This window comes from Nesoenas mayeri (assembly GCF_963082525.1).
Source record: "Nesoenas mayeri genome assembly, chromosome: 26".
Lineage (NCBI taxonomy): Eukaryota > Metazoa > Chordata > Aves > Columbiformes > Columbidae > Nesoenas > Nesoenas mayeri.
In genome coordinates this window covers 2,048,555-2,063,977 of record NC_137552.1, presented here as the reverse complement: position 1 = coordinate 2,063,977, position 15,423 = coordinate 2,048,555, and the positions used below count along the sequence as shown (strand labels likewise).

Genomic DNA, 15,423 nt, shown 5'->3' with positions numbered 1-15,423 from the left:
AATAAATTTCCCTTTGAAAACTGTGTGGTCTTATGTTTTTAGTACTGACAATAATGTTAATTATTCCATGGTGCTGGTCAGGGATGGAGAGCTGGGGGTCTTTTAAGCTCAGAGTTTGGGAAGGACCTTGATTTGGTTTAAATTATTTGATAATCTGGTACCTTCAGCAACCTCCTGTTTCTCAGGAACCTGAAGCTGCTTCTACCTGTGAAGTTCAGTATCTTGACAAGTGTGTTGCTTTGATTTCTTTTGCCTTTAGTGACTCTCTGAACCTGTGAAATGGCAGTGATGGGAATTACATGCCAAGGAGCTCCCGATGCAGCCGTCAAGCACAAGAAGGAGCTCACAGCTACGAAGGGGCTGAACGAGACAGCAAGTGAGAAGCAGAGCAGCGTTTGCAAAGTAGAAGATTCAAAGAAGGTCATCTTTCACAGTCAGTGGAAAATCCTGAATGATGTCATCACCAAAGGAACAGCAAAAGAAGAAACAGAAGGAGGCTGTGCATCCATTTCTATTATTGCCCAAGCAGAATGTAAGTAGCGGGCCGGTCTACTCTTCATTGAGCAAAAGGAATGTGTAAGGGCAGGATGAGATTTCACTCGCTTCGCACTCCTGGAGAGCTGAGACAAAATCTATTTGTAAGCCTGAGCGGGGTGGAGCTGGTGACACATCCCAGGCTCTATTTAGGAAGCTCATGAAATCTTCTAATAATGTGGCAGCATCCACTGAGTAAAGCATAAATAACAGAAGGGCCGTTGGTGCTTGGACTCTCAATCTCTGTCCTGCTGGGGCAGCTGGTCTTGGGTGTTTTAAAGGAGGGGGGGAAGAGAAGAGGAACAAAATAACACTGTCAGGTGGGAGACGAGGCGGTCGCAGCGCTGGGAGCTGTGTGAGGAGGAACAACGGAGTGTGTGTGATGTGGTGCGACTGTGTGGTGATTTCTCTGAACCACTGGTTTAGCAAGTCGGTAGAGTTGTTTCTTAGTCCGGTTGTTACTTTGCCTGCTACCAAAGACACGTGATGATCCTGTTTTCTTTCACACAGGTGAAAACAGTCAGGAGTTCAGCCCCACGTTGTCAGAGAGATCCTTTATTGCTCACAGTAAGCGTTACAGGTGAGAGACCCCTCAACATCGATACCCACCTTCACCATAGTGTGTGCTGGTGTGTTCCACATCACTCTTGTTCTATGTGCTTACTTTAAAGCACTCCTTTAAATTAACTTTTCTGTCTGAGGCTCTGCAAGAGTTTTGTCTTTCTCCAAAACATCTTCATCAAAACCTTTTTGTATTAGGAGAAAAATCTAAGTTTAAGCACAAACACCTTGCATTATCTTATTGTCAATGCCTGTCAATCTTCTGCCTCGATTTCTGCATTGTCAAATTGTAAAATGAATGAGTAAGTTCTTGGGCTTGAAGGAGAAGGGTCCAAAGGAAGTTTTCAGTCCTTTTTAACTGAGCTGTCCTGATGCTTTTGAAATCATGTTACACCAGCCCCTTTGAAAAGTTGTGGGAAATTTAGGCTGGCACTAGTAGTCCTGAGTAAAATGAACTGTTGTGTTTCTGGGGAGGATAAACAGGAGAACTTTTGCTCAATTACAGCATCAGCAGCAGAAATAGAGTTGTGAAGAGAAGCTGAAATGGGTAAAGTGGGAGTAACAGTCGAAATGGAAAAATGGAGGCCTGGGACTTGCTGTTCTGAAGTCGCTTTTTCTTCCTGAAGAATCTGTGCTCTGTTGGAGCTTTATGAAGCGCTGGAGCTTTATTAAGCAGCTCCAATGCCCTCTGAAGTGGGTGACTGGGATATAGAATAAGGTGCTGCCAGATGATATATTGCACGGATCAAGAAAACAATTACTGTTTCTTCATTTGAAGATCAAATATCCTGCTTTTTTCTTACAAATTGATTAAAAGAAATTGAACTGCTCTGACTGGTATTGAATAACTGCAGGTAAAAGTTCCTCTGGAGGGTTGCGTCTGTTTGTGCAGCCCCGGTTGGTGCACTGGCAAGCGCTGGTTTGTGTCTGTGTGTGTTCCTAGAAATCATATTGAGTATTGAGCTTTACACGCCAGAACGTTTTGGCTTTTTGACGGTATTTTATTTGAGTGCGCTTAGTCATCCCTTTGGTGCAAAGCCTATTGTTCTTCCAAGCAGAGCAGCCATTTCTATTAGGAGCACTTGTATTAATTTCAACAATTTAAAAAAATGGATTGCATTTATACCTAATCTCTATGTTCACTATAAATCACAGACATTCAGCGCTTTTCCCTCTTGCCGTTCCTTGCAGAATTTGCAAATAGTGGGAGATGTGATGCTTTGCTTCTCCCCCATACCCCCAATATTTCCTTCTTACAATGCCAGATGTGCTACCGTGCCTTGATATTGAATTTACAAATTTTAGAAGGCAAGAAGTGATGCTGTTGTTCTCCATTCTTTAAGCCTCAGAAGGCAGAATTGCTGCTTCTCGTTGCGTTGGTCGTAGTTGTTAACTGGGCATGTGCTTGCACTGCCAGATCTAAAAGACTTGGTGCGTTTTGGTTTCCAACAGCCGATCGGACAGTCTCGATCAAATCCCCAACAATGTGGCCCACGCGACGGAGGGGAAGATGGCACCTACCTGCTGGCGAGGGCGGCACCGCGGCAAGGCCAAGAAGAAACGGCACAAGAAAAGGTCCAAGCTGAAAATCCAAACGGTGGCTGCTGGCAGGAGAGGTCCCAGGACTCCGGAACAAGAGAGCTGCACCCCAATTCCCGTCCAGGTGAGAATCCCTTCCGTACCGGTGAGACTCCTGCGAATTCGTAACAATCCTCAGCTGAATTTTGGGTGGTTATATTGAGGTTCCTGCTCAGCTGGTTTGTTTTCTTTTCTAGGAAGATGAATCACACGAAAACACTCTTTACAGAAACCATTTTTGGGTTTCAGAACTTAACAAGGACTTGGTGTATGAGCCGTTTGAGAAACCTGAGAAAGCTCTGTCCGCGGGCAAACTCCATTCACCAAGGAGCCAATACAAAACTGAACTGCACAAGTTAATCAGCCCAATTCAGTGCCTTAACCATGTTTGGAAACGACGCTATCAGAGGGACAGCGTTCCGCAGCCTGAAACTCTCCATCCTTTTCCCTACAACATCATCCCCCCTCATTTCGCACATCTGGACAATCCTCTCCATGCTGTGAAACGCAACGCTTTGGAGACGTACTTCCACGGCCAGGTCTATCAAGACAGCGAGCATCGCTTATCTGGCCTAAACTCTGAGTATAGTTTCCCCAAGTGTGTCAACCAGTCCATAAAAAACAGTTTAGACAAGATTTCTGTGGAAGAATACTTGGTAGACGCCTTGAAGGGGAGCGTGAGTCTCGGTGAACCCCAAAATTTAGCCAGTCTAGCCAAGACGTGGAGAGGAGGAGGCCTGGACCCGAAGGAACAGTTTCACGAAGCGGATGAAAATGAAGGCGTGCTGCTCACTGAGGTGACCTGACCGCACACACTAGTGTCGCACAAGGCAGAGAAAACACAATCTGCATCACATACCAGCTTCTGTAACAAAACTGCACTTTCTGAGTGGTTCTTGATATAGTTCAAGGCCGTCAGTTCAAGATGCGCTTTTGTTTCTTGAAGGCTATAAAGCCCTGTCTCAGCTCGGTGGCTCTTATTTGTTTGCTCATTCACAAAATATGCACGCTTGTCTCCGAGGAGCGTTTCTGTGCTTAGTCAGACTTCAAACACGTCTCTGTCTGTCTGTGAAAGAACCCAGTCTGTTCAGGTGAACGGGCTGTGAGATTTTATTGGCTGTAGATGACCCGGAGTGTGACACAGACAGAAACCAGGGCCGTGTAAACTGGGAAGGTGCACAGAGCCCGTCTGCTGCCTCTGGTAGGGCGCCAGCAGCTCGTCCCGCACTGAACGTGGGGCTTGGGCGCAGCAAACGCTTGTAAATCTTAGAGGGATGATTCATTTCTTCTGAATTCAGTTCTCTGTCGCCACCGTGGAGGACTCTTCGCTGGAATCAGTGTGACCCTGTCAGTGTCGGTGGTGGAGTTCAGGCGGTTCCTTACCTGCCTGAATTCGTTTACACTGAGATCTAAAGCACAGTTCAGTCTACTGACTATAAAAATTTAGCTCACGCATAGTTGTCTGCGTTTAGTCATGTGAATCCTGTTGGTAGGATTTAGCTTCGTAGTAAGTGAAGGGAATAGTTTGGAGCGGCAAAACCATCCAAATACTGGTGGTGTTTCTTTACAACACCAGGGTGCACTAATTCACATCAAACAGAACCCACAGAAATCACTTAGATCCCCCTGTATAGTTTCATCTCAAGCTTGTGACAGAAGTAACTTTGTACAGGGATTTTTAGAGATGTGGCAGTATCTGTTGTGGGGCTTTTTCTGCAAATGTGGCCCCAACAGTTGTTTCTTTCCTTGCTTCATCTTGTTCTTTGATTTTCACTTGCAGAAACTAAAGCCGGTGGATTACGAGTACCGAGAAGAGGTTCACTGGACCAAGTGCCACGGTTCGTTGGGCATCGGCTCTTTTGGAGAAGTGTACAAAATAGAGGACAAACAGACGGGGTTTCAGTGTGCTGCCAAAAAGGTAATTATGAGAAAGGAGGGATCCTGACACAAAAAGGTGTACGGAGAAAAAGTCGTCTCTTTCCAGCTATCGTGCTGCGGTGGTTACGTCCAAGGGAAAGCCTCGAGGTGATGGCACAGAGAGAAGCAGCAGATGGAGAACCTGGATGTGCACAGAGGGTCCAGTTTAGCAGCCAGAAATAAGTTCATTTGGCCTTTGCAACATGCAACAAGGGATCTTGGGTTTTGCGCTGAGATTTCAGAAAGATTCAGCGCGTTCCTAATGACCGCAAAGGAGAAATGGCTCTGTGAGTTGTCTGCTTGGCTGTTGGCATCTTAAAACACGTCTGGTTAAGTGGTGACCTGGTGGGTGTTTGCTGGAAAAGGAAGAAAGTAGGGAAAAAATAAGACGGGCAGTAGGTGCCCAAAACAGGGCGAGGTTTCTTCTGTTCGAGTGTTGTACGTTGTGCTGACGTGTTGGCATGAGGAGATTCCATTACAGCACAGCGAAGATGCGGATTTTTCCAGAAGTTGGCATAATTATGTCTTGTAAACGAAGATATGTTGTCAGATGAAGTGTGGAATAGAACTTGCATTGGGGTATTGATTTGTAGGGGAGCTCAGGGGCGAAGGCAGAACGATAACGTGAGTAGATCATGAGAATGTGAACTGTTTGGTTTGAACTTAACGCTTGAATAGTTTCATCACCTCTGTGAACCGATGTTACCCCGATAGAAAACTTCAACAAGTGTGTGGGAAGCATTTGTCTCGAGTACAAAAATACTATATGCAAAAAGAACTGGAACTTGCCTTTTTCAATATAAAATGTTTGCTTTTCCTCGTGTGCGTTGGTCCCACCTTGTTGTATTGCCCAGTGGAAAGATGTCAGTGGCGAGACTAAGGCAGCTTGTCCTGGTTTTTAACCATTTCATTTGTCAACTGTTTAGAAACAAATATGTAGAATGTTATTTTCTATTTTGCATCCTTTAGACAGGGAATTTGGTGGCAAAGTGACCAGCTTGTTTTTTGACAGCGTGTAACTAGTTATATTTATTACCCATTTTGCAAATGCGCAGTCTTAGCAGAAATAGCTGTTTGCAGCGGGGTGTAGGTTCAGGAAGAAGGGCTGGCAGTGCTGATAAAGACATCAGAGTAGAAGCTGAAGTCTTTGAAATGTCAATTATTACATTCTTTTCCAAATTACTGGAGGATTTCAAAGGATACTTCTGTAGATCAGAAATACACCACTTAACCCAGTGAATTCTAACAGGCGAGTTGAACTCTTATTTCATGTGACATCAATAAGTGGTTGGAATTAGTGTTGTCAGCACAAGGACACTACCTGGCCTTTCACACCTTTGGTGTTGCAAGCACCTGCTCTCCGAATTCTTCAGATTAAAGAAAACTAGTTCTAGCTGCATTGCTGACAGTGAAGAAACACCATCCATCCTTTCCCCACCAGAATCTTAATGAGTCCAGTTTTCCTTCTGGTCTTTAGCAAATTCTTGTTGTGTTTTGTTTGGCTGAACTTAGCGAATAGAGTTTTTGTTGAACCATTTTCCTGTGCAGGCTCAGTAGCACCTAAAAAGGTGACAGTGTAGATTGCTGCTTGTGGCCCTGTTTCATATTCCCTCCTGTTTGGGAGGAGTTTTATTTTTGCCAAGCCCTGCATCATCCTTTATATTTTTCCTCTTCCATGAAAGCACAATGCTTGAGTTGTCAGTATTATCTTCTTAATTGAGACCTAAATTACCTTCCCACCGAAAATCACCCGTACTCAACTGTAAGCTGGAGTTATCACAACCTGGCATCTTTTTTGACAAATCTTCACTTTACTCAGACACTGAAGATTTGGCGACTCTTGTCATCCTCATTCAGCATCATTCTGAGTGTTCCCACTTATTTCTGCACTCACTAATTTCTGTTAACGAAGGTTATCCCTGTGCCTCTGTTATTAGACAATGTGGGACACTCCGACCCAAACCGCGAGGAGGGACAATTCTGTCAAGATTAGTCACAAAATTTACTCCGTGCTTCTTCGTTTCACCAGGTACAAGTGGAACACTTCCGCGCAGAGGAGTTAACAACGTGTGCTGCAATAACGAGCCCTAACGTCGTCCCCTTGTACGGAGCGGTGAAGGAGGGACCTTGGGTGACCATCTTCATGAAACTGATGGAGGGTGAGAAGGGAACAAGCACAGTGGGAACACTGTGGTCACTGCTGGATGCGGTGGACAGTGATCTCCTCTTCCTCCTGCCCCAGTTTTAAATCTGTTAATTCTTTGGTGTATCCAGAGCGTTCCTAGTGTTAATTCCTATGTGGGTCAGGATAGGTACGTGTAACCCCTACTGGTTTTTGCTTTCACGTTTCTTTGCGTAGCAGAACGTAAAGCTCATTGTACTGGAGCAGGGGATACCATATCAGCAAACCTTGTTGCCTGGTGCTCCTTTTTCCAGGCAGGACCATGGAAAACACAGACAGTAAGAATCAAAGTGATGATCAGTAGCACCTACAAGTGTCTGATACGATCACAGAGCAGCAAAGCAACACCATTAACCTGACACCAAGCAAAAGGCATCATGAAAGAGGGTGGTTTCTGTGGGCAGTAAGAACTTGGGGAATAACCAAAAGGAACAGACCTGTATGTGGAAGATAAGGGCTGTCAGACCTGGCAGTTCTCATTTCTTTGTCAGAAACGACAAGGAACGCTGATGATGCTGGGATGAATTTAAAGATAAGCTAATGTGGACTCTCTGGATTCCTTTCTAGGTGGCTCATTAGGTCAGCTAATTAAACAGAGCGGCTGCCTGCCGGAGGACAGAGCCCTCAGTTATTTGGGCCAGGCTTTAGAGGGCTTGGAGTATCTTCATGCTCAAAACATTCTCCATGGAGATGTAAAAGGTAGGATGGTACTTGAAGTACCTTGTTCTTCCCGTTTTCTTACTGCAAACTGCTTGGAGATGAAGTTACTGAGTGGCAAAAGGTTATTTACTAGATTTTCAATTCTGCATTTGAGATTAGAGCTTAACTCAGCTCTAAAGAGCTGAGCATGTCATATTTGTCACCTCTTTCTTTCTGCCATCCGGTGGGGCTGATGGACTCTTTCCCCAGGCTGCCTCGCCACTGGGGTAGAGGAATCTCCAGGGCAGATAATTATAGCCTGTAAGCACAGATAATTATAGGTGTGTACTTGCTTAAGCCAGTGACACTCCATAGGAGTAACAAACCTTGGTTTGGGCTCAGAAAAGTGTCGTTCTATGGGCTTTTGACTTATTTTTCTTCCATCTCAGTGACCATAATACAAAGGAGACTGACTAATTAAAACCTTCTCGTTGCCAGCGGAAAACGTGCTCTTGTCTGACGACGGCAGCAGAGCTCTCCTGTGTGACTTCGGTCACTCCACTCACCTGCACCCCGACGGCCTGGGGAAGTGCTTGGTCACAGGTGAGGACTTTCTGCTGCTGTTCTAAGGAACTGCGCTACTGACTCATTCTTTTTGAACATTTACATACAGCTTACTTGCAAGCAACTATTTTCCGGACCTAACATTGCTCATAGTGTCACATTTATTGATATTACTGTGATGTAAAACGAACTTTGGGCTGGAAGGTGATTCTCATCTCCCAGTCTAGAAAGCTGTTGTGTTTTTTGTAAGATTATGTCAGCGTGCTGCATTCAGCGTTTTGTCGCTGCAAGAAACCACATCGAAACTTAAAAATCTAACTCTGGCTTGTCACGTAAGCTCACTAAAGAAAAGGAATCCTGACTTCCACCAAAGCAAAATTCCTCACTGAGTTTTGGGCAGTTAAACTTTACAGCGTTTTTAATGCAGCTGTTGGAAGGATATGTTTTCTAATGCTGAGCTCGCCAACAGAGCCTCGTGTTTTGCCTCCCAAATTTGCTTGGAAAGGGGAGTTTAATACATATCCTGTGTATAAGGGATGGGGCCGATATGGAGATGTAGCCTTTGAACAGCTTCTAAGAGCACACGATGCTGCTTTTTGGGATAAGGTGACTTGTTTCTCCCTGTAACTAAAAAGACAAGGAGGCTGCCTTGCGTTGGGACAATTGTTTAGTTTACATGCGAGTTTTCATCTGAACGGTTTTAGGGAACTACGTGCCGGGCACGGAGACTCACATGGCTCCGGAGGTGGTGATGGGAAAGCGCTGTGACTCCAAAGTGGACGTGTGGAGCAGCTGCTGCATGATGCTGCACATGCTGAACGGGTGCCACCCTTGGACCCAGTACTACAACCACCCGCTCTGCCTGAAGGTAAGAGACCCAGCGCATCTCCGGGAAAAGGCAGGTGAGGCTGTAAAATCTCGTTATATGCGGTGAGAGAGCAGACATTCCAGGAAGGCTGGCTCATAGTCACATCTAAGATCATGCCAACCTTCCTTTGGAAGCTGCTCATTTCTTATACTTCTTAGACTGCTGTGTATAGAATCACAGAATCATAGAGTTGTTTTGGTTGAAAAAGACCTTTAAGATGACCAAGTCCAACCGTTCCCCCACCCCTGGCACTGCCCCATGTCCCGAGAACCTCATGTCCGTCTGTCCAACCCTCCAGGGCTGGTGACTCCAGCACTGCCCTGGGCAGCCTGTTCCAATGCCCCACAGCCCTTTGGGGAAGAAACTGTTCCCACATCCAACCTCAACCTCCCCTGGCGCAACTTGAGGCCGTTTCCTCTGCTCCTGGCGCTTGTTCCTGGGGAGCAGAGCCCGACCCCCCTGGCTCCAAGCTCCTTTCAGGCAGTTCAGAGATCAGAAGGTCTCCCCTCAGCTCCTGTTCTCCAGCTGAACCCCCCAGGTCCCTCAGCCGCTCCCATCACACTTGTGCTCCAAATATTGCACACACTGGGGCTGTTTCTTTCCTATCCCTCTCATGACTTGGGTGTGACTTTTGAGCCGTTCAGCTGTAATAAAATTACTGCTCAGGTCTCTCATTTAATGCTGTTATTTCAGTTGGAAACGCTCTCAGGGTGGGAAGAACCTTTCTGAAATCAAATGAAGCCTCTCTGGTCTAACCTCTTTCGCTTCCTGTTTGTTACACAGATCGCTAAAGAGCCACCTCCTCTGAGGGAAATTCCACCTTCCTGCAACCCTCTCACTGCTGAGATTATTAAAATGGGTCTGGAGAAAGAGCCTGTTCAGAGAGCATCTGCGTCTGAGCTGAAAACTAAGACCAGCGTCGCACTTGAAGAAGGTAGAAACATCCTGTATCTAAAGCTTCTTGACCACACTGGTGAAGTGGCTGGTTGCCAGTTAAGTCAGAGCGATTCTATGGGAAATCCCAGTATGTTTTACTGTTCGGTTTATCATTTACACAGTCCTCAGCGTTGATGTGTATTTTGGGGTCAAAAGCTTTTACCCACAGCTGGGTGTTTCTCACCCAAATAAATGAACATTTCCTGGGTGCTGTCACGTGTTCTTTCTTGCAGCAGCCGATGTTGTGCTGGGGGTTGTTAAGGTGTGTGCTGGGGCTTGGCAGCAAAACCAAAAGCAAGTTTATTGCATCCTGAACTGTAACTCATACTTGTGGTCTGGTCTTGCCTCTAAGCCTCTCTGTAATTTATTTCACCTTAATCCTGCTGAAAGGTTCTGTAACGCAGCACGGATTTGTAGAGCTGATCTGGTTTTGTCCTTTGAAGAAGCCGAGTGTTTTACAGCAGGATGCACTTCAGAAACTTGGACTGTGAAGGAAAACGTCACCGCTTTTTTTCCTTTATTTGATAACGTTTGTCTCCTTTTTCTTTCTGTAGTGGGAGGTGTGACAAGCCCCTGGAGAGGCGAATACAGAGAGCCTCGCCATTTATCTTTGAACAAAGAGAACAACCCACAGACGTCCCTGTCCCCCACGGCGAGCCCCGTTTCTGAGACTGCTTCTGATCCAAAGTTGCCAGGCAAAGTTTCATGTGCGAGCCCCATCCTGCCAGCGCCACCATCTCCAGAGCAAAGGGAGGAGCTGGAGAGAACCCCTTGGAACCTGTGCAAGGAGCTCCCGGAGACCTGGGACCCTCCACCTCTCTCCTCCACCCCTCTGCCCCTCAAGAGCTGCAGCCACGTGGAGAGAGCAACAACCATTTCGGAACAAGAGCTTCAGCAGCTGGAAATAGGTAAGCACCGCGTGGGCAATCTGGCTTTGTGCCTGAGAGTCTGATAAAAATGTGGCTGCTTTCTTTTGGCCTCTTGACATTTGTTTCTGGGGTTTGAGCTTGGATGGTGTTTTATTTGTAGTTCCTCTCTTGTTACACGAATTGCTCAGCCTTCCTTGAAAATACCCAAACGAGTAGTTCTTAACCAATTAAATGTGGCACAAAGGTAGCGGTCAGGGTTTTCATCCAGCCTCTGAATGAATTCGATCACCAGCAACAATCCACAATTTGAAAACCAGCAGGAAGTTCAGTGTGAAGATCAGTGAAGTAATATTGCAGTTCCATTGCCGGAGCATAACTCAACATTTCGCTTCTTTTAGCCCATATTTTCTAGTCTTTGTAAATGAATTGAAAACTTCAAGCTAGGAAAAAAGTGTCTTGAAATGCAACAGTTGTCATGGAACTGAGAAATGGCATTTTAGGGGTTGCTGAGGGTCTGGATATTATCAGAGCAAGTTACTGCGAGAGTTGAGTGCATCGGTTTGACCTTTTCTTGGGTATGATATGGATGGATCTGGAGGGAAGACTGAGGGGTGACTAAATAGGCAAGAAGTGGGAAATTCTGGGTGCTAATCGTGTCTCTGGCATTTTGCATGTCATTGCACAATTCATCTGTCCTTTCTGGCTCAATTTCCCTATTTTCACAGCGGTGGCCATAGCCTCGCTTTAGCAGAGGAACTGTGTGCCCTGCGTTTTGCAGACATTAATATCAATGTTCATTAGATGATGCTGAAGAAGCCTTGAGTATTAATTGCGATAACGGCGGTTAGAGCAGGGAGGCATGGAAGGAATCACTGGAAATGTCTTCCTTCTCTTTCCTTTTGCTTGCAGAACTGTTTTTGAACAGCCTTTCACAGCCTTACTCGCTGGAAGAGCAGGAACAAATGCTTTCGTGTCTCAGCATCGACAGCCCGTTTGTGTCAGATGCCAGCGAGAAGGTGAGTGTCAGTGTCTGCTGTTATGAGGACAGGGGGTGGCAGGGAAACCACCTCTGGAAACTGGGGCCAGCAGACACCTGGAGTTTCTCATGTGCTGTGCCCTGCATATGGGTCGCAACAACTCCGTGAATGCTGTAGGCTCAGGGAAGGTGAAAAAGGCCCTGGGGGTGTTGGTGAGAGCGGCTGAACATGAGCCAGCATGTGCCCAGGTGGCCAAGAGGCCACAGGATCCTGGCTGCTACCAGCACTGGTGTGGCCAGCAGGCCCAGGGCAGCGACCGTCCCTGTGCTGGGACCTGGGGAGGCCAAACCGCCAATGCTGGGGCAGTTCTGGGCCCCTCACGCCAGGAAAACCCTTGAGGTGCTGGAGCGAGTGGAGAGAAGGGAACGGAGCTGGTGAGGGGCTGGAGCACAAGTGTGATGGAGCGGCTGAGGGACCTGGGGGGTTCAGCTGGAGAACAGGAGCTGAGGGGAGACCTTCTGATCTCTGAACTGCCTGAAAGGAGCTTGGAGCCGGGGGGGTCGGGCTCTGCTCCCCAGGAACAAGCGCCAGGAGCAGAGGAAACGGCCTCAAGTTGCGCCAGGGGAGGTTGAGGTTGGATGTGGGAACAATTTCTTCCCCAAAGGGCTGTGGGACATTGGAACAGGCTGCCCAGGGCAGTGCTGGAGTCACCATCCCTGGAGGGCTGGACAGACGGACATGAGGTTCTCAGGACATGGGGCAGTGCCAGGGGTGGGGAACGGTTGGACTTGATAATCTTGAGAGTTTTCTCAATACAAAACAATTATATGATTCTAATAGGGCAGAAGCACCGAGTCCCGGCTCCTGGATATTCATTCACAGCCTATGGATCTGTTCTTCCTGAACTTCTTTTAACCCCTTAGTACTAATGATTTACATAGTCTAAATTACTTAAATACTAAGTTTAGTTTATTATGTTTGCTTAACTCCGGCATTCATAAGGCAGGGAATAGCAGTGCGAACCACTGACTAAGCCTTGTTAAAGCAGGGAAGGCCGTGAGCCCTTCAGTTGTGGTTTTCAAAGACACAGAGCCCAAAATTGTGTAGCCTGCCATCTGCAGGACTCACTTCGACTGTGATTGTCTTTGTTTCCTATTTCTATTCCTCTTTGCCGCCTTATAACACTTTCTGAGGTGGATTGAGCAGCGCTATGTGCAGTAATTCAGCTGTTGACACAGCTAATTAGCCAATACCCAACCCTAACATTTAATTTGACTTTTGACTTGTACTTGCCACTGTGCCAATAGTCAGGTTGACCTTCTGTGCCTCTAAGATAGAACAGACGTCTCCAAGCAATACAGCGAAGTCGGGTCTGCAGTTGTTTAGGCACAGTTAACTGGTTTTCCTGTGCGTTGTCATTTATTGACATTAACAATTCATCTGATGCTTTATTCTCCTGTCTCTCAGTACGATAGAGCCCTCTTTTCTCCTCCAACTCCTTCAGATGATTATTGATTTGACTATTGGGAATATGCTACGATATCTGCAAACTGTTGCGTTGCTGCTCATCCCCTCTTCTAGATGATAGATAAATGTTAAATAACTCAAGGCCCAGCCTAGATCCCGGTGGATATTTCTACTTTTGTCCTCCTGAGGTTATTTTAACGTTTATCTCACGCAAGCTCCTTTTCTTTAGGAGCCTTAGACAAACTTGTGCTTACTTCTGCAGAACTCCATGAAGGCTTCTCACAGCTTGAGGGACACGATGAGCTCTGGGATTCATTCCTGGAACAGCCAGACAGACGGACACAGCTTCAGTTGGAACAACCTGCTGAACCGCAGCCGCCACACAGACACTCCCAGCTATTTCAACGGTGAGTCTGAATTTCTCCAGGGTGGATAAACAGTCAGGTCTAATTTTCAGACCCTCCTAAAAGCACGTGGGTTCTCCAAAGGCCAAGCCGGCCCCAATCATAGACAGGCAGGACTCAGGTCTGTGTAGTTTTGTAGCTCCTGAACACACAGAGTCCAGTTCAGCTTTGTCTTGCCTCATGCAACTGCCATGTGCAAGAATATACGTTTTATAACCATAAATGTCCACAAAGTAATTTTGAGAGCGCGTTGTGCAAATCAATACATCTCTTCAGCTGCTTTCTTGCTAAATCCAGCTCTGCTCTGAGTCACTGTTGTCTTCCGCAAGCCTCCGTGCTCAGTGAAAGACCTACATAAATTAGATGCTTAATGATGAAAATGAATTCTTCCGATGTATCTGCCTTGCTCGTCAGTTTTTGGCGTTGGACTGTGAAGTCATTGTGCCTACAACACAAGTTAATGACTTTTCTTGCCCATTTCAGGAGTGAAAATCCAGATCCAGTTGCTAAGTGGAGAAAACTTACACATCAGGGATTTCCACAGGACGAAGGTGGGAGACATTGCCACTGGGATAAGCAGCCAGGTGAGACACAAACCTGGGGGTTAGCTACCATATTTTGTCCACAAATTAGTTTATTCATAACGCAGCCTCACAACATTTTAAAACGAGCAACCGAAAAGTCCATTCAGGGACCCTAATGGCACATTGAGCAGCAAAACCTCAGTGCTGCTCTCCTGAGCGTGATACCAGGTGTTTTCTCAATCATAATCGTTGCTAATTGTCATAGGGACCGTAGGGATCTCCGTCTTCTGTGCTGCAGCTTAAAAGTGCTTCTTGACTACAGATTCTTCCTCCTCTCCCTAAAGAAGAATCACTGTATGACTTCTTTGTATCAGCTGAGGGAAATGTGCTGTGATGTCTCTAATGTTTGAGGGTGGAAGAGATGTTGGCAGACTCCAGCAAACCTCACTGGGCGCCTCTTTGGCAACCCCTGAAAGAAACTCTGGCGTGTTTATGGCCTGTAAAGTGCGGTGATCGTCTCCAAAGAGGTTGCAGAAGTCCAGAAAATTGTTTTCGCATTGTAGGTTCTCTTTGGTGGTCTTAGGACATCACAAAGCAAAACATCACCAGGAATTCACAGGGTGCAAACAGTGCCAGTTCAGCAGCCACCAGGGGTGCTGGAAACCCTGGGTGATGCGATTCGGCCGCAGGGTGGTCCAGTTTCTAAGATACTTTCTAACAAGAGAAGGTTAAAGATACCCCTGCCAAGCACAAGCCTCTCTCCAGGAGCTTTTTGCGCTTTGGGAAGCTACTTGTTGGGTTTGATAGAGGGATATAATGTTCTAAAAGAGACCTGAAGTGCCACTCAGATCTGTTTGTTCTGCCTCACAGATCCCGGTCCCCGCTTTCAGCCTGGTCACCAAGGAGGGCCAGCCGGTTCGCTATGACATGGAGGTCCCTGACTCCGGCATCGAGCTGCAATGCACCCTCGCGCCCGACTGCAGCGTCAGCTGGACATGGCGAGTCAAGCACGGGCAGCTGGAGAACAGGCCGTGAAGCTGTTCCTGTTTTGGAGGGGTTTTCTTTTACCTTGTCGAAAGAAGGAATTGCAAAAGCTTCCAACCACCCCTGCCGTGGAGCACCGAGCGCGGTCGCTGGTGTTTTGTGCTGAAGTAGGATAGCGGTTCAGCAGCTCGCTGCTCCCGGGCCTCACTTCTCTTGTCTGTTCTGATCCAGTTCCAAGACATGTCCTGAGCTTAGATGTTCTCCGGAACAGTGGGAATTACTTGTTTTGGGTGTGAGTTTTAGGTTGAGCTTGAGAATGGCGGGTGGAAATTCCTGCTTTTCAGAGGAATGCGGTTGTGCTTTTCAGGAGCAGAGGGGACGGGGTGAGAACTCCCGTGTGTCTCAGCCCCCAAGCTGAA

The 15,423-nt window shown here is 46.8% G+C and overlaps 1 protein-coding gene across 1 annotated transcript; it reads left to right on the top strand.

Annotated features, from left to right (window-relative positions):
* Positions 1-279: 279 nt before the first annotated feature.
* MAP3K14 (mitogen-activated protein kinase kinase kinase 14) lies at positions 280-15,171 on the top strand (the record flags this gene model as incomplete). The annotated part of the gene is made up of 15 exons (XM_080359868.1): positions 280-532; positions 1,045-1,114; positions 2,548-2,758; positions 2,871-3,470; positions 4,454-4,591; positions 6,620-6,749; positions 7,340-7,471; positions 7,910-8,014; positions 8,680-8,843; positions 9,627-9,777; positions 10,334-10,687; positions 11,558-11,664; positions 13,355-13,499; positions 13,980-14,080; positions 14,891-15,171. The coding sequence occupies 15 exons, from the start codon at positions 280-282 to the stop codon at positions 15,053-15,055; spliced, it is 2,826 nt and encodes a 941-aa protein (XP_080215994.1). The 3' UTR covers positions 15,056-15,171.
* Between the last annotated feature and the right edge of the window lie 252 nt (positions 15,172-15,423).